Source organism: Zeus faber (assembly GCF_960531495.2).
Source record: "Zeus faber genome assembly, chromosome: 10".
NCBI classification, from domain to species: domain Eukaryota; kingdom Metazoa; phylum Chordata; class Actinopteri; order Zeiformes; family Zeidae; genus Zeus; species Zeus faber.
In genome coordinates, this window is record NC_137199.1 from 19,566,006 (window position 1) to 19,584,762 (window position 18,757).

The 18,757-nt window shown below is 46.8% G+C and overlaps 1 protein-coding gene across 1 annotated transcript in view; it reads left to right on the top strand.

Moving 5' to 3' along the window:
- Window positions 1-18,757, top strand: part of gria3b (glutamate receptor, ionotropic, AMPA 3b) — an 82,387-nt gene that overhangs the window by 53,516 nt on the left and 10,114 nt on the right. Inside the window, exons 6-12 of the mRNA XM_080008448.1 lie at window positions 245-406; window positions 1,609-1,776; window positions 2,146-2,250; window positions 4,458-4,565; window positions 6,411-6,617; window positions 10,998-11,371; window positions 11,842-12,040. Of these exons, the coding sequence (XP_079864574.1) occupies window positions 245-406; window positions 1,609-1,776; window positions 2,146-2,250; window positions 4,458-4,565; window positions 6,411-6,617; window positions 10,998-11,371; window positions 11,842-12,040 (1,323 nt within the window). The remainder of the gene's footprint in view (window positions 1-244; window positions 407-1,608; window positions 1,777-2,145; window positions 2,251-4,457; window positions 4,566-6,410; window positions 6,618-10,997; window positions 11,372-11,841; window positions 12,041-18,757) is intronic.

Below are 18,757 nucleotides of genomic sequence, written 5' to 3' on the forward strand. Positions count from 1 at the left end.
GAACAGGTGAAACATTTTTACATTAAATCCCTCCTGAAAGTTGTCGGGCCCCATGTGCCGACTACCACCCTCTCCCGGATCTACACCCCTGGACACACGGCCTTTATGCTGAGAATAAAACGACCTCTGCTTGGGTTTTGAAGGGTGGGTTGCTTTTTGTAGGACTTCAAATTCCCCAAACAACATCTATGATTAGTCCGGCAGTTCCGGCGCTGTGCTAAACCCCTTCCCGTCTGCATCTCAGGGCTTCTCCAACGTGAGCCTGGACAAGGTCTTCGCCGGCGGAGCCAACATTTCCGGGTTCCAGATAATCAACCCCGAGAACCCCATAGTGCAGCAGTTCATGCAGCGCTGGGAGCGCCTGGATGAAAGGGAATTCCCGGAGGCCCGAAACGCTCCTCTGAAGGTAGCTGGCCTGGGTGGGGCGGGCGAGATGGGGGCTTCATCCCCCATCTCTCCTCCTCTCTCCACCTTTGTGTCCCTGCTTCGTTCCGACCCCCCCTTTGTTTCCTCCTCCTGTTCCTCCTCCCCGCGCTCTCGCTCTCTCCCTCTCTCTCTCTCTCTCTCTCTCTCTCTCTCTCTGTCCCTCTCCTGGGTAATCGATATATGGATAGGCGGTCCGAGGCGAGGTTATATCTCCGCTTCAATTTACATCTAATTAAACAGTGATCAAGAAAGAAATGGATTTTGAATGGCATTTAATTAGATTTTGTCATGGTGCGCTGGTTAACAAACAAGCGGCTCTGCCCTGGCTGGGAAAAAAAAAAAGGTCAAGGTAAGTTTGAGGGGGAGGAGCGCGGAAAGCAAACAAAAAAAAAAAAACCCTGCAACAATCTTCCATTCTCTTTCCTAACTCTCCGGCGAAAAGTTAGTGCCGAGGTCGCGACCGAGCGGCAATAAGCCTCAAAAACACCTTAAATAATGGAACGCTTGCCGAGCCGACGATGCTCTTCGCACAGAATAAACAAAGCGTTAGGCCCGTTCTAACAGAGACTCTCACAACTGATGCAGTCGGGCAGACGTTATCAAAATGAATAAACGACCAAACTTTGAATGTCGCCAGCTCCCTTTCAAATAATATCTTTAACCCCATTTATTGCGATTCTGAGGCCGAAAAACCAACACGGGCTTTTTTTTTTTTTTTTAAACCGCGCAACGCAAGTCAATGTGCTTCTCGAGCGTTTTTAGGCTTAAATATCAAACTTTGCAAACACGGCTGCGACGGTTTTTCTTGTCTTAGCCCGTTCGGCGGCAACCCTTGCCTCACACTGGAGCGCGGCACTAAATATGTCCTTTAATGTTTTTAAATAGAACTTCGCAGCAGTCGGATCCCCTTGTCGTCGGGTATCCCAAAATACTCCCATCTTGTTGGCCCCATTCCATCCCCCGCCGTCTATCCACTGCATGTGACCATCTTACTTATCGTTGATAAATCTGCATGCACAATGCTTTGCAATCGCAACAGCTCCTGTGAGCACAGCAGGTGTTGATACAGGTAAATATTCAACGTCCAGTATCGGGGATCCGTCATCTTTGCGCCGCTCGGAGTGCGTCCTCCCGTGACGACGTGCCGCGTTGGCGGTCTTCTCTCCCCATGACGTTGTCCAGTACACGTCGGCCCTGACCCACGACGCCATCCTGGTGATCGCCGAGGCCTTCAGGTACCTGCGGCGCCAGCGCGTGGACGTGTCGCGCCGGGGCAGCGCCGGGGACTGCCTGGCTAATCCCGCCGTGCCCTGGAGCCAAGGCATCGACATCGAGAGAGCCCTCAAGACGGTAGGTGGCGGGAAAAGAGAGGGAGGGGAGGATCTGATAAGCGGAGAAAAGGGCATGGGCGGGAACAGATATGTGATGAAATGCGAAATAAAGAAAGGAAGAGATGAGCTCCTTTCCTCCCCTCTGCCTTCCGGACACGGTGCGCCGAAAACGCGCTCGAATCCAGATCCTCATTATCATAAGCCTACATTAAGTTGAAGCCTATCCAGTCCATCGTTTCCATTAGCGGACCCCGCACTCGGCGGCGGCTTTGGTGGACACGGGCGCCCGCCCCCCCCTCGGCGCCGGCTTAAATGTGACGGGCGATAGCTTGGAAAGCTCCTCCACATTTACCCCCCTTTTTTCCTGCCCCGCGGTCCCACGCGCCAGGTCCAAGTGCAAGGCATGACCGGGAACATCCAGTTCGACAACTACGGCCGAAGGACCAACTTCACCATCGACGTCTATGAGATGAAAGTCGGCGGTCCGAGGAAGGTAAGGGAGCGCGCGCCGAGCCGAGACGATCGGATGCGATAGGCGGGCGAGGCGGCGGTGGTCTAGTCGATTCAAATATCCTGTTTTTTTTTTTGTTTTTTTTTATCAAACTATAACCAACAGCTGTCAGCCGTCGAGCTTCGGTTTATTGCTTCCACATGTCAAAGCAATGAAATATGGCAAACCTGCTCCCCCCCTAAATCTAGTGAAATTTATTACGGAGCATTTCACTTTGAAATCCTTTTGAGATCCATTTATTAGGATTAGAAAATTAGTCGCCATCCATCTTTACTATATTTGTTGGCGTGCCAGACAATTTTCCATCATTGTCTGGGAAGCGTTTTTGTTTTTTTGCAGAACGGTATGAAACAAGGGCACCGGCACTTTGGTGTCGTTGTGAGGTACTGTCAGGGCTGATTGGACAGAGCAGAGAGATGTCAATTGCCTTTTTTTTTTCCCCCCATTTGGTAGCGGCCCCCCTATGATGAGCTGTGCCAAGCATCACAAGCTCCACGAGTCACACACGGCGAGCCCGTATATCTTATCGGAACAACCTCCTATCTGGAGTGTGACATCACACTATTTCTGGTCCGTGCGATAGAGCCGATATGATTTTCATTTCTCTGCTGACAGTAATTACCATTCAAATAGCCAATTACTGTAAAGGAGATCCAAGAATTCTCCTGGCCCCTCTTCACAAAGGTAATTCCCTGTAGTACGCTCAGGCTATAACTGGTACCATATGATGACCCTGAGGTTTCATTTCATAACCCCTCTGCGTTTCCGAGAGACAGCTTTGTATTTCCCAACTCCTCTCGTTAGCCGGATAAGAGTCGGTTCGGTCTGATGTGACATGTGATTATGCCGCCTGCCTTCCAGGCCTCCAAGGCCCATACTTCGCAAATTAGCATCACGCGGCCCTCGGAGCCGACACCAGTCGGCCAAACAAAGAGATCCAGAAGAAGGATGGAGGGAGGGAGGGAGGGAGGGAGGGAGGGAGAGAAAGGAGGTCAGGGAAAGATAGAATATGGGAATGGGAACAAGGCCGGGGTGTACTCAGTCAGGACCCGGAGCCCCGTTCACCTTAGAGACAGTGAGAAGATGAAGGGCCTTCGCGGGCACTGTCAGGGGTGATGTATGGCCTGATGGCGGTGGGTTGGGGGCGAGAGCGGCGCCGCCTCCGTGCCGGGGCTCCTCGGCCTACCCCACTCATCGCATTTTAAACACAACGCTAGTGTGCTAATAAAGAGCTCCAAAATCCACCAACTCTATGAACCGCACTGTGGTTTGGAGCCATTTTGCAGCTGCAACCGCTCTGCCCCCCACACCCCCCCCACCCCCGGCGCTCCACACCATCGCGCACCTGAACGTCCCCAGACCTTCAAAGTTCCAAGGAAAATGCGGAGCAGATGTGAGGGGCACATGCGAGCCAGCAGCATTTAGCGTATTGGCAGCGACACATGCAATGCGTTTCATCAGCCGCCAGACCGGTCATTATTTCAGATGGGCAAACAAACACTTGACATTGGTTTGCATTAAGCATCTGTACCGCAGAATACAAAGTAGCTGCAGTGGCAGGACGCCGCAGACGAGGTGCAGAGGCATTGGCATATGATGATAAATTATTAAGCGTGGATGCAGTTCACAGGCCTGAATATCAATTATTTAACATAAAAACCCGGGAGGCTGAAGGTGGGAGGGTTTGATGCAGTCTGCTACGCGCCCGACTGCTGCACGGGGGGGCCGGGCCGGGTGGATCATCCCTCCGTCCTCGTATCAATTTTGGCTTTTCCGAAACCGGGACGTGTCTTCATTTGTATCGCGGACCATGCGGCCGTGTTTATTTTGATCCCCTCCGCAAACAAACCTCTGCGTTGAGACGCTTTGCCAGACTTGGATTTCTGCCAGCCCCCCCCCCCGTCTTGGTATTCCGATCGCTCCCTCCCACTCCGGGCCGATGCTCGAGCAGATGCAGCCTCCAGGAAAAACCCTGTGTTGTTTTAATGAGCCCTGTGTCCTGAGCATCACCAAGAGGCGCCTACTCTGCTCGCTGCTCACTGGTCACTTACTGTTACTGGACCGGATGGAGTGGTGTGTGCGCGTGTGTGTATGCGTGTGCGTGTGTGTGTGTGTGTGTGTGGGTGTGTGTGTGTCTGGGTGTGGGGTGTTTTCTAGAAGTGTTTTAACCGGTTATCTTGTCTTTTCAGATCGGGTACTGGAACGAGTACGAGCGCTTTGTAAATATAATGGACCTGCAGGTCACCAACGGGTCCTCCTCAGTGGAAAACCGAACCATTGTGGTCACTACTATTATGGTACACTTTCCGTGCAGTTTTAAATGTTTCACGTATTCTGCCACTCAAGGTCATGGTGTTGATTTCCAATAATTGATACATTCTGTCCTGGGTGGGTAGAACCACATCTTTTTTGTGTTGCTTTCCATCCACTCACTACATGTTGAAACAGTCGACGATAGGAATGAGTGTTTCAACTGTATCAGTGTGGGTGCCAAAGCATTTTAATTTCCCATACTTCAGTGGCCTGTCGTAGCAGTGACATCACAATAATGGTATAAATGGTAATGGTTGACTCCATCAATTACAAAAAAAAAACAAAAATCGCATACAGTACGTAAGTAGATCTTGTCCGTCTCATCAAGTAAATGTACACTGACACTTGGGATGGACTGGCCGAAGGAAGATTTAGCGGGTAACGCGGCAATGGTTTCTCGAGCCGGGCAAGGCAAAATAACCAGCATTGGAGGAGGGATAACCCGCGGTGGAATCCCTCTTGTTATTGCCTCTCCAATCTATTTTGCATTGCTCCTAAGTGTGTTCTGTGTTGAAGTGTAGCCTCCAGTTTACTCGCGCCGGAGAAGACGTTTTTTTCACCTCGACCCCGACGGCGTGTCCTCACCGCGCCAAGGAGGACACTTGCTTTGCCAGAAACTCTCCATTTTAACCTCCCCGCGAATACGTTAAATAACGGCGCCCTTGATAAACAACCGTTTATGAATTGTGCCATAGCAACTCCTCCACAGCGGCATTTGATCAGCATTCCGAGAGCCGAGCCGGTGTTTCTTTAGAGCAGGATGAAACATTTAAAGTGTCTCGGTGTAGGAAAAACACATTCGGGAGGTAAAAAAAAAAAAAAAATGTAAGCCCGGGACAAAAAACAGGCGAGGGGGGAAAAGAGAAGCTGTTGTCGGAGCCAAGGTGAGGGGACATGTTCAGCACAGAACAAACAAACCATTGCTCTCCCTCTTGCACCGTAATTGTGTGTGGCTGTAATGACAATGCCTGCTCTGCCAGAGCGGCCCTTTTGTTTGATAATGTTGATGTGCTAAGAAAGAGAGGAAAAAAAAAAAAAGAATAATAGAAGCCGCACCAGTGTTTTGAAAAGAGAGGGGAATATTAGCATGTCCCTGCTCTCCTGATGTAATTATTTTGAATTTATTTATGGAGTGTTTATGTTTCTCCGGACAGCAATGATGGCTCTCCTTTTTTTTTTTTTTTTTTTTTTTTCTGTTTGGAATGAAAAAGCCTCTCTCCCTGCGCATTGGTGCAATGTGCCTGAATATGTCCAGATACTTTGGGCACTCTCTGATCCCTCTCCTGTCACTGGCATTTACTTATGAAACCCACCCCCTCATTCCCATGCCCACCCCACTCCAAGCTGACCCACACCCCGCCTAACAGGAGACCCCAGCCCCATAACTAAATAGAAATCTATATACATTATAATAATTATAATATTAATAAAGAAATACATTTAAATACAAAAATAATACTATTTATGATGAATAATATTTTTGAATATTGGAATAATATCCTTCTGGTCTTGTCTTGGGTTTGGGGGCATTAGGCTCGGTGTCTGCTTGCTGTCACAGCATGATGAGAGCAGTTTTACCTTGTGCTCGAGATGCCGTTATCACTGTACATCGGAGCAGATGTGGTGCATCAGCTGTGCATGGATGTCTGCATGGATACGGGCATAGCTGCTTATTGTCCTGTGCGTGAGTTGTGTCTGTGTCGGGTGGGGTGGGGGGTTATTATTGTGTGCTTGCTCGTGCAGGTGCACCCAAAATTGTATGCAGAGCTGATTTGTGTGTTTGTGCCGGACATGAGTGGATAAACCAGCGTGTGTGTTTGAATCAACAGGAAGCTCCTTATGTGATGTACAAGAAAAATTATATGCATCTGGAGGGGAATGACAGATATGAAGGCTACTGCGTCGATTTAGCATCTGAGATTGCCAAACATGTTGGAATTAAGTACAAACTGTCTATAGTAATGGATGGGAAGTACGGAGCCCGAGACCCCGAGACCAAGACGTGGAACGGGATGGTGGGTGAACTGGTCTATGGGGTGAGTACTGGGAACCTCATTTTTCGCTGATTACATGACAGTTTGCAAGGAACTTCAACATGAGAGGAGACCTCATTTTTCTGTCTCAAGGCCATCACCAACTCGGTTTTGAACTCACCAGCCCTTGTCCAGTTCAAAGTCTTGACTCCCGTCTCAGGTTTCGTTTAAGCTGTGAGTGAGATTGTCGAATGCGTCCTCAAGCATCGGGGAGTTGGTGATCATCTTGAGACGGAGAAAATGAAATCATTTCTCAGTGCTGTTCATTGCAATTAATCTCTGTGTTGCTCAGGGTTTATCTTATGCGTCTCGCGCACGCGCGCACGCTCAAAGAACACAAAAAAAAACCAGAGGTAGGTGCGTCGACGGAACGCGGCCATATGGCGAACACACTGTAATCACTCCGATGAACGGAAGATCATTCGCCTTTGAAGGGATTGTGTAATTATGTTCATTGTTTGATGTGTATGATGGATATGCTCGCATTGTAAAATCACAGCTGAGAAAGCCCGCTCTAAAATCAACAGCTAAACGGTGCTTGTGGTTTGGAACAACAAGTTCCATATGTGTGGCCCGCTCCGTAAAGGTTGAACCTTTCACATTAGCGGTGGGCCACGCTGTGTTCTACATCTGACAGAGCGCTCAGGCTCTCGCAACACCTCGAGCGTTGCAAAATGATCGACCCCCCCCCCCCCCCCCCGCTCTCCAAGGCCACAATAGTTGAGCTGGGGCCGCATGCAAAATGCATGAGGGTTAGGCTTCCTCATCTGTTCAATTTCCCCGCTATCAGCCAGAGAGATTGCCTGGTTTGATGTGCTATTGCAACCAAATTATCTTTTTGCGAATAGGAAAAGTCCACCCCTGGCAGATAGACAGAAAAAAAAATAGCCCCATCAAGTCCCTCTCAAAGCGGTTATCGGTCCGTAGTTTTACGGCAGGGGGGCCGGCACTAATGATTGTATATGCCGTGACCTTTTGACCAGTAAATTAATTTGATTTTAGTTGTCTTTTAAAGGTTAGGCTGGCGGCGGCTCTTTATTGCTTTGTTTCCCTAAGCATTGATTGAACGCTGCCCGGATTAAACAGTCGTAGACCTGCGCCGTGCGATGTTGACAGGGCAAAGAAGAGGCGAAAAAATGTTTATCGGGTCTATCTGCGCTTATCTTAAGTTTGACCTTATATCCCGTGTCGCTTTAACTCGGCATAAAACAACGAGTGTCCTTTAACGCGGTGGCTATTTGAAGAGCAGCGTTTCCAAATGAGTCGTATTTACACCAGTTGCAGTAATGGAGCCGCTAAGTAAAGCCTTTCATTATTTGCCTCTGTTCTTATGAAAATCGAATTGTTTGGTAACAGTGTAATAATACCATCAACCATCCACGTCTCGATATTTTTTGATAAAAGGACAGAAATAGATACGGCTTCGGGGAAATATTTTGGACGAAGTTAAATGCATAAAAAAATATTGGAATATTCAAATATATTTTGTTATGTGACAATCAATTAAAAATACCGAAACAATAAAATGTGGCAAGTCATTTATGTATTTATTCATCCTATGTCTTGAAGTCAGGGATAACGTGAAGCAGCCGGTGATCATGGCTAAATTACCACGGGGGGTTATAGCTGTCGGGGGTTATCCTACTTACTACACAGCTACTTACTAATTTAATACAACTGGAAAGAATACAGCTGGAATTGATTAGAAATGATTTCATAACTTGTATGCCCAGTTCAAGAAAAACAGTCCTCAACAACGTAGCTCACACAACAACGTTGCGAACTCTTTGCCCAACAAACCAAAAACGTTGCCCAACATATGAAGAACCAATAAGAATCAAGTATTCCACGGAGGCCTGTAAAGAATTAAGGTATAAGTGTTGAGTCTTAAAATAAGTCTTCAAGGGGACCTATTATGCAAAACTCCCAGTTTCAGTCCTTGTGCACATACATTTGGGTCTCTGATGGATCCTTACACACACACACACACACACACACACACACACACACACACACCCACACACACACACACACACACACACACACACACACACACACACACACACACACACTGGGTTGTCTTATATGTGAAATAAGACAACCCAGTTTTTTGTGAGCGTTCTAAATCAGAAGGCGTGTCCTGAAACGAGCCGTTGAGCTCTTGTGTCTCAGTACTACGTAGCATTGAGACACATTAGAATTAGAACCGCCCTCCATCTGAGTAACTCCTCCCATGCCTGGAGCGCCACCCCGAACCGCTGGCATCGAAAAATGCTGTAAATGTAAATACTTTACTTGTAAATAATAAATCCTGCACGTCTGTAAGAGGGAGACCGCATTTGCCACATAACATTACCTTCTATGTGCATGCACGCACCCCACCATCCCCGAAATAATCTTCGGGTCGGTGATCGCTGCCCCCCAGCGATGAGCAGCTGGAATTTTGCGTGCGTGCGTGCGTGCGTGCGTGCGTGCGTGCGTGCGTGCGTGCGTGCGTGCGTGCGTGCGTGCGTGTCCACGTTAGGTTGACTGTACTGTAGGGTGCGGCGCGCCACCCGCTCCGCTCCACGTTTCTCCAAGCAAAACCGTAGATGTATTTATTTTGTTTTATTTTCCGATGTTTTCCGTAATTAAATGAAACCAAAAAAGCCCCGAGCCCCGCCCTACCCAGAGCTGCTCCAAGCACCACGCTGCTCCGGACACCGCGGTGAATGTCAGAACTAACTTTTTAATTAGGCCTTGTAGATGTAATATGAGTGAAGATTTACCATTGGCTCACACAACCAAGTTGTTCAAGTACGACTTGTGCTTGAACCCCACTGGCTCACACAACTCGGGGGGAGGAGGGAACTCCGAGGGTGGCTCCTCCCTCTTAAACAGCGCGTCAGGAACACGGTGGATTGAGAGGCATGTTGGAATGACTAGAATGCATAATCCGTGGTATTTTAAGCAAAAAAAAATATTAAAAATATACCCATATAGACATGTAAACTTGTGTTAAAAGGAGCATAATAGGTCCTCTTGAAACATGTAAGTCTTTAAAGTTGGAACAGTAGACTCTAGCGATAACACTTTTATACTCGGGTATTAACTCGGTTTGATTGCTTTTTATTTCAACATGGTCGTGCTCGAGGGAAACACATACAATGAAATTAATATTTCGCCGTTAAATGGGCACAATTTACAACGGAGGGAAATGTTTCCAGAGTCGAAAGCAGAGACCTGTGAAGATGATGAATCCAGAGGCTCTTGAATTTTAAACTTGCCTCTCCGTCACGTACTCCTCGGCAACCTTTTGCCGTACAACATGTCCGCCCACGGTCACAACGCAACCGCGCTCCGCTCGCCTCTGGAATTCCGGGCAAACGGTTCCTGGCTTGTCACAGAGTCCAGTTAGTAGAGGCGGGTCTCCTGTAGTACCAATCACCAAGCCCCCAGAGTCAATGGCTGAAGACGGCTGCTGCTTGGATGCTTAAATAATTCAATGTTAAATAATTAGACAGATGAATAAATAAATAAATACATTTCATGCGACATTGAATTATTTACGGTCACATTTCAAACTTGTATTATTTATTTGTTGTCACATTTCATTTTATGAAGTGAACTTACGACCAAAATGTGGCTCCATGATCAGGAGCGAAAAGACAAACACAAAGTTGGAGGAAGAAAACACAGAGCCAGAAAAATCTGGAAATTTGGCTTTTCACATTTTTATTATAATTGTTTTGCCCTCCAAAGTATCCAACTGAAATAACCACGGTTTATTTTGTGAACAAATGGAAATTACATTGAGCCACAATGATCGTCCCAATGATTTAATGTGCGGTAAATTGTGTTTTTATTTTACAAGTTAATTTCATCTGCTGGCTGGAAAATTAGCCATGCGATCGTAACCCAATAAAACAAAGTTTAGAGTAAACATGAATCCATTTGCTGGGAATTTTTAAACATGACTCAAACATCCATCTGCTTTGGTGGATCGCTTTCAAGCTTCTCCAAATGTGTTTATCTTGCAGTCTCCCCTTTAAGCCGCTCCTCGTCTTTTTCAATGTTTTTCAAGATGGAGTGAACCCAGAATTATTTTTTTCTGTATGAATGTAGTAGGCCGTTCCATTGGACAATGGCATTTGAGAACCTGTTTCCAGCCTTTCTTCAGGGACACCTACAAAGAATTGCTACCATAATTTTAACAGGAAGACATTACTCTTCACTTCCACAAAATGTTCCTATTTGTTGAATACTTACCAACCTTGCTTTGAATCCCTTTCTCTTCCAGCTACTAGGGTTATTGACATCCAGTGGCAGTCATTCAGACATTTAGAATGGCCTGCGTTGTAATGTTGGTGATCTAATGCTTGTCGCCCGTGTCCCTGTTTCCAGAGAGCAGATATAGCTGTCGCGCCTCTCACCATAACTCTGGTCAGAGAGGAGGTGATAGACTTTTCCAAGCCCTTTATGAGCTTGGGCATCTCCATTATGATAAAGAAGCCCCAAAAGTCCAAGCCCGGCGTGTTCTCCTTCCTGGACCCGCTGGCCTATGAGATCTGGATGTGCATAGTGTTTGCCTATATCGGGGTGAGCGTGGTTCTCTTCCTGGTCAGCCGCTTCAGCCCGTACGAATGGAACCTGGAGGACCAGGACGAGACCAAAGACCCCCAGACGCCCCCAGATCCTCCCAATGACTTTGGCATCTTCAACTCCCTCTGGTTCTCGCTGGGCGCTTTCATGCAGCAAGGGTGCGACATCTCCCCCAGGTGGGTCACCGATACCGGTGCGCTCTCTCTATTTGTCTTTACAGATCACAGCACTCTGAGCTTCTGTTCTTTCTGTTTTGTTTCCTGTCGGATTCTTTATTTGCAACTCTTTCCACACCCATTGCACACATTATGTTTGAATGGGTTTGTTGGTCGGTATGCTGAAATGGCCACGACCACAATGGTTTCATCAATACCTCAATTCCTGATCTTTGAACTGAGTTGCTTCATAGTTTGAAATTAAAGGTCATTTTTCAGTGTATATTGTGTCCTCCGGCTATGGGCTGGGGGTTTTTTTTTTTGTTTTTTTTTGTGCTGACTCAGGGTCAGGCTTTTATGAGTTCCCTCTGTGTTTCTGTTGACTTCTGCAGGTCGGCATATTAAAGACAAGCAGAGGGTCGTGGTAGTTAACGGCCACGACAAATTGCGTGTGACATATGGCCTTTCTATTTCTGCTTCCCCTCCCTCAGGTCTCTGTCAGGACGCATTGTCGGTGGCGTGTGGTGGTTCTTCACCCTCATCATCATCTCGTCCTACACAGCCAACCTGGCTGCCTTCCTGACAGTGGAGAGGATGGTGTCTCCCATCGAAAGCGCAGAGGATCTGGCTAAGCAGACAGAGATCGCTTACGGAAGTCTTGACTCAGGCTCAACAAAGGAGTTCTTTAGGGTAAGTACGGCCGGGGGGGAAAGTGTTTCGTATTTTTGTCGCCGACAGACAAAATGTGACGACGACTGGCGTAGGTTGTGCTAAGTTGGCAAACACCGCCTCCTGCAAATCAATGCAAAAGGTTGGGGGGGGGTTTTTCTATGTGTTTTTCGGTTTGTTTTGTTTCGTTTTTTTTCATATTGTGAAAGTTTTAAATGTTGAAGAACCCACTCGGTATAACAAACAATGGTTTGAGGATCACTAAATACTTATAGTTTGTCAGCAAAGCAAGCTTGTTTTAGTCTCGTGTGTCTAGGGTCGGGGTGGTGTTGTGTGAGCCTGGTGATCGATTAGAATCTTCGGGTTCACTGGCTATTGTTCCAGAGTTTCGGGTGAAATCCCTCCCATAAATAAAGTGGCGCGGCAGTCAGTCTGCAGACAACAGCGACATGCTTGTCTTGGGAACTATACTAACATTCTACGAATGATTCAGAAATGACTCGATCCACAAGTGTTGCCTATGCAGACGATCCTACTGTGAATTATCTATGTTGTTCTGTGAAACTTTCGTTTCTTAGACACTTTCTTTGTGGATTGAGTCATCCATCGTCTGCATCGGCAACACTTTCTGCTTTTTACTCGCTATGATACCTGTGTCTTGTTTATGTTGAGAAGTTTTGTTTCACGAAAAACTATGACGAAAAAGGAAGGTGGAAAAGGAGGTCAACCCCCTTTTTCCCGCGACTTAAACGAGACGGTGAAGAACTAAAAATAGATCTTTGATTATAAAAACTATGACGAAATGTGTTTTTTGCTTTCGTTGACGAGGCAGGACGAAAAATGTACGTGGGCTTTCGGACATTCGGAATGCATCACCAACGATCAAACGCATCATAAGCGCATTGCCTCCGAAATAAATTTGTTGTCCAAGTTTCCCATGAACGCAGCATCCCTTATTGCTTGGAGAGCCGTGTCCTGCCTAAACACAAGTGTAAACAAACATGGATAGATTTATAATGCCTAGTCGGATTCCTACGCTTATTTTGGTGAGTAACTTAAAAGTGGTTTAAAACAGATAAATATAGGATCAATTATCAATGTTTTTTTGTTTATTATACTTGTTTAAAAATCGACACACATCGGTTGCATAACTGCCGATCCCAATGTGGTCAAAAAAGTCAAATGATGAGCGATATGAGTCAGCTTTTATCCTGCTTCTATCACTACGTCGAAAATCGGCGGCAGGACTGCTTTGCGGCAATATGTGACATCATTTGTAGTCAACGTGCTTTATGTTATCTGCACTTGGGAGCCGATGTAAACAAACACGGAGGAGGGCGGCACTTCGCGGACCAATCACGGCGCACAGAGCTTAACGCTGAAGAGAAAAAAACACCGTCCCTTGTTCACAATTTACAGCTTTCTAAAAAACAAATTGTGTTTGATAAGGAAATCTCAAATTGCACGAAGGCACCATTCATGGATTACTACAACATCTGCCCGTCTGCTACCGAGCCGTGACATCGTGAGGCGAGGGCCACTAGGGAGCCCGACCAAAGTACGTTTTTGTTTGCCGATCGCATTTTAGTTCAAGGTTTCAGTGAGTGAAAGTGAACGCAAACGAGTCATTCGAGTCATCATGTCTCAAGTCAAGTCCCGAGTCTTTAACTTCCAAGTCCAAGTCGAGTCTCAAGTCATTTATTTTATATCAAGTCAAGTTGCAAGTCATTAAAGCAGTGACTCGAGTCCTAGTCACGGTGACTCCAGTCCACATCTCTGATACACCGGCTCTTCTGGTAGAAAATGTTGCGCCGGCGCCACCTCAGAAGACAAGAAGTCAAGGGTTGATGTCGACCACGCGACCATAAATAAACACCAGTTGCAAGAAATTTCACTTCTCCGTGAAAACATATAATCTCCATGTTGTTATGGATTACGAGAAGAGGGCGGCGGAAGCTCTCAGTTATATCGCGGAACTGCACTGGCAGCGCGAGGCGGCGCACCGGGGACCTCCCATGAAATAACAATTCCCAGAATGCAAATGTTAGGGTTCTCAGAGCCACTTACATTCTGTGAGCAGATTCCCAAAATCCCAGACATGCAGTTGATGATGTCCCAAATCGGCAGCAAGTTAATGACAACAAGCCTAATGAAATTTGTTTAAAAAGAAAAAACATTTAGACTAAAAGTTGACTAAAATGTAATGACTGAAATGAATGTAATGACACTGAATGTAATGATCGGAATTCACAATGACAGTGTCGTGAATTGTGATAAGTTTATTCGGCTGTTTATTTGGCAATTGTGTTGGCATTTGAGATTAGGCAAGATCATTGCCTGCTATGTCTATTCGCTTAAAAACGTAATATACATTTTGGCTTAATACACTAGTCTTAAAAGCATATATTATAAGATATACATTTCCACATTTTATAGTGCTTACATTTGTGATTAAAGGTAATTTTAATGTACATTTAGAAATGTGAACTTGTCAGCCATGCAAGTTTCTTTCCTGAGGGTTAGCAGACTACAACCCCCCACCCCCCCCCCCCGGTAGTCTAGTGGGGGAGTGGTTGGGGGTGGAATTAACCAGCTGTTGTTCCCACCCATGACCTGCCTCTGAGAAGTGTGAAAAAGGAATCTTGGAGGGGGATTTTCTCTGCTAGATCAGTTTAGGTCTACCGACATTCAAATGAGCGTATCGTCTTCAAATATATTCACATTTCAATGTTTGACACTCCATTTGAAAGCTTATAACCTGCACTTCTGTGGTTGCTGATTGTAATTGTGCGGATTATGACGTGAACAAAAAAAAACTAAAAAATGACCGCGCCCTACTTGGGAACCAAAACAGCAGACTGTCACTAACGGGAAGAGCACCTGAATAGCAGCAGTGCTCGAACAGTGAAATAAGCATGGTCTCGTGTAGCGCTCCCCACCTTTACTCGGCAAGCAAAACATTTGTAGCCTGTTTAAGATTGCACCAAATGAGGCATGTTGCCGATGAAGTGCTTATTGAACTCCTGTGACATGAATGTGGAATTTATGCGCCACTGCTGCAGCAGCGCGCAACCTTGAGGCACGGAGCTGTCAGCGAAAAGTGTGATAACAACGTGGTGGAGTCTCCGACGTGATAAACACAGGATCCTAATCAAAGCGCTCACATCAGGCTTAAACTCAAAGGGGTCAGCTCATAAAATATAATTAGTTAGCGCGCCATGGCTGGCAAATTAGACCTGATGAAGAAGAAGCCCTGTAGGTCAGGAAGACAGTCCGGAAGACATTTCAGATGGAAGAAGCAATATGTCTGCAGGCAGGAGGGACTAGTCATGCAATTAAGTCATACATTTACCAAAGCTGAGCTGAGAGTTTATAACCCCTTAAACGCACACACACACACACACACACACACACACACACACACACACACACACACACACACACACACACACACACACACACACACACACACACACACATCCTCACTTTGCAGGAGTTAAAAAAGGGTTTCCTGTCCGAGTCCATGCAAGTCTCATCTTTGGCTTGAAGGTCCAAGCCTCCACTTCTAAGAACCGCAGTCGGCGGGAGGAGAAAAAAAACGAAACCAAAAAAAAAAATACGAAACAGCTCTCTCACTGTGATGAGGAGAGACAATATGACAGTCTTTTATCTTACTCTCCCTCATTACTCATCAGCGGGAGAGAAACAATTCATATGTTTCACAGCTGCAGTCTGTTGGCAGGATGTGCAATTCATTTGTATTACCCCTGGGTTGAATTGTTCAGAGCAGCAAAACAATGCCAAATTAGACCCACATTTTTCAGCGCTGCGAAAGGACAAGCAACTGTCTACAAGGTAATTCTTCACAAATATAGTGACATGGTCTCCAGCTAAACTGGGTTATGCGTTTGAAATCTGTGAACTCTAACCAGATGCTGTTGATAGCGGGTTGCGTGCTATAAATATCGGGTATGTTAAGTATATATTGGCAGTACTACAGACATTATGCGGGGAATCCTACACTAACTAGTCATGCTACATGACATGCCAATTACAGGTTGTTTTTTCGACCTGACAATGGAGCTACCCGAATGTCTGCTGCTGGAATACTCCTCCGAGTGGTCAGGGACCGGTTTTCCCCATATTCCGCATAATGAGTGTCCTAGTTACAGTCCTCAAACAGGAAATGGCATGTGTGAACCTCTATTCCAAGGGACTTTTAATTAAAACTGCAGAGGGCTGACTAAAAAAAAAAAAAAACATACACGCTGATTAATGGGAGTTGAAGTTTTCGAATCAGTTTTTTTTTTTTCTCTCTTTACGAAAATACATTCAGGCTTAATTAGAGCCATACGGCATCAACCAGCTGGAAATGTTAAATCAGGCCTGATGTTTCGAACAAGGCATATGTCATCGTCTCTGGTACTCCCGGGCCGCGGCATTTGATCATTTCACCTGGGGTTTATTTCACAAAGGTGCCTGAAAACCAGAGCAGAGTTTGGCATATATTTTTTTGTGACATACGTTTGTATTTGTTTTGCTCGAGAAGAACGTCAAAGGCTCAGGTGCAGGAAAAATAAAAACAACAAAACTCGTCAAAGGTCAAATTTATAATTAGAACCAGCAGATTTGCGGCAACTTTTTTTTTTTTTGCCCAACCCAAAACGACAGCTTACACTGGATTATGAGTCCACCGTCGAGCTCAAACCGAGAGAAGATTTCTCACCTGTCCCCGAAACACCTTCATTCTACCTTACCTGTTTGAAAGTCGGACAGGAGCACCAGCCCGGAATACCGGCCTGGCATACCGGCTCCTCTCGGCACTTCCTGTCCCTGACTTCCCTCCTGATTTTTGGGCCCTCCTTCCCTCTCGTCTACTGTCTTACCTTGAGATAGCGATAACAACGCCACGGAGGTCTTTTTTAATTCACTTCCCTTTTTTTGTTTTTCTTTTTTTCGCGCGGCCCCCGTGACGAGAATGTTTGTGTTCTGGATCGCTACGGAGTTTCAACTCCTTCCAGTGAAGTCGTTCTAATCCCCTTGATGAGGTTAAACTCCATCAAAAGGGGTTCGGCGGCGTGCTGTTCCGTGTTGTGAAAGTGGAGGCTGGGTCCCGTTGATGGCTGCGATGATAAAGTGGGCTGATGGGGTGTTTAATTATGTGGAAAGAGCCGGGTGAGAACATCAGAGACGACTGCATCGCCGCTCCCTCCCGCACCTCGTTAAACAGCCTAACAATAAAGGAACGATGATAATTGCGCAGGCGAAATGTTTAATGCGGCGGAGTTTTTCTTGCCGCTTCTTCGTGTATTTTTTATTTATATATTTGTTGTTTTTTTTTCACCTCAAAAGATCGTACGTTATGTAAAACCTCGACAGCGCGCGCTCACGCCGAACTTTTGCCGCAGAGCGGAGATGGAAACAGCAGCCTGAGCGTAGTCGCCGATGCACTTTACTTACCGTGAAAATCAATTTCACGTCTCAGCTCTCGTGGTCGAGTCGCTGCGGATTTCCGACGCTACGGCGCGGTGCATGATAATAAAGCGGATTTATTTTTTTGCTTAACGTGCATAGGGGGGCCAGGGTTTGCATGGGAATGATCGCGGGGAGACGTCCCGGCGGCAAAGGAAGCCACGAGGTTGTGTTACCCGACAATTAGATGCAGCGCACCAGAGCGCCGGCCCTGCGCTCTTGTCACTCCGTGTTAGGGGAAACGGCGTGGCATGAAGGCGAGGCTCCTACAACAAAGATTAGAGCCCGTTTGCATAAAAGGGAGGAAGCTGACAAAAGTGATGATAGACTGGTTTGGAGATACGGCGAAACCTCCGAGGGGAAGCGGTGTCCTCGGCGGGTCGTGTCGAACATCAGATGAGCGGCGGTGACAGACGGCGAGCGCGCTCATGGCGTTGCCCCTCAAAGACACGGCGCCATTGGTATTCCGGGCGCACGGCGCCGCACTTCAATGACAACGTGCCCCCACCGTCCCCCAGAGAATCAACTTTCATTTCTGTGTACTTGAGAAACAGGTAGCGCCGGCGTGCTTGATAGACGGTGGGTGGGGGTGAGGGGGGTTAACCACTGTATGTTACATGGAGGAGAGTGTGAGGGGAGCAACCAGAGGAGGAGGAGGAGGAGGAGGAGGAGGAGGAGGAGGGGGAGGAGAGGGAAGATAATTAAAAAAAATGTGCTGCAGTTTACGGAGGGCAACGGGCAGAGGTCTGGAAATGCTGTTTAACCCGGAATCAATACAGATTAAGCGACTGTTTACAATGGAGGGGGCAACCGCTTTGACTTTGAACTCCAACCACGGGACATTGAACGACCACGGCGATGTATTGAACATCCAGAAAATGGCCTCTTCCTTCCCAATGGGAGAGCGTACAGACACAATACATGCACCAATGATATTTAATTTGTACACCCGCGTCCCACGCGGGTTCCCTCTATGTATATCTCATCTCCAGTCACTTTATTGTGTCCAACGAGCATATCAAACTTCACCCGTGGAGGAGAACCACGGTATCCGGCCCTTGGTGGCACACAGTAATGCTCATACGGTATCTCCCCTATTCCTGCCTAAAACGTGCCCCACCCCTATTTGTCCGGCCGCGCTCCCACCCCCTTCCTCTGCGTCTCCTGGGGTCATTATGAATGGAAAAACATACATTTTTGCCGTTTACTGAATGACTGTTACCAGGGCGACGGGGCGCTCACTGACAGGATAAACACCGACATTAA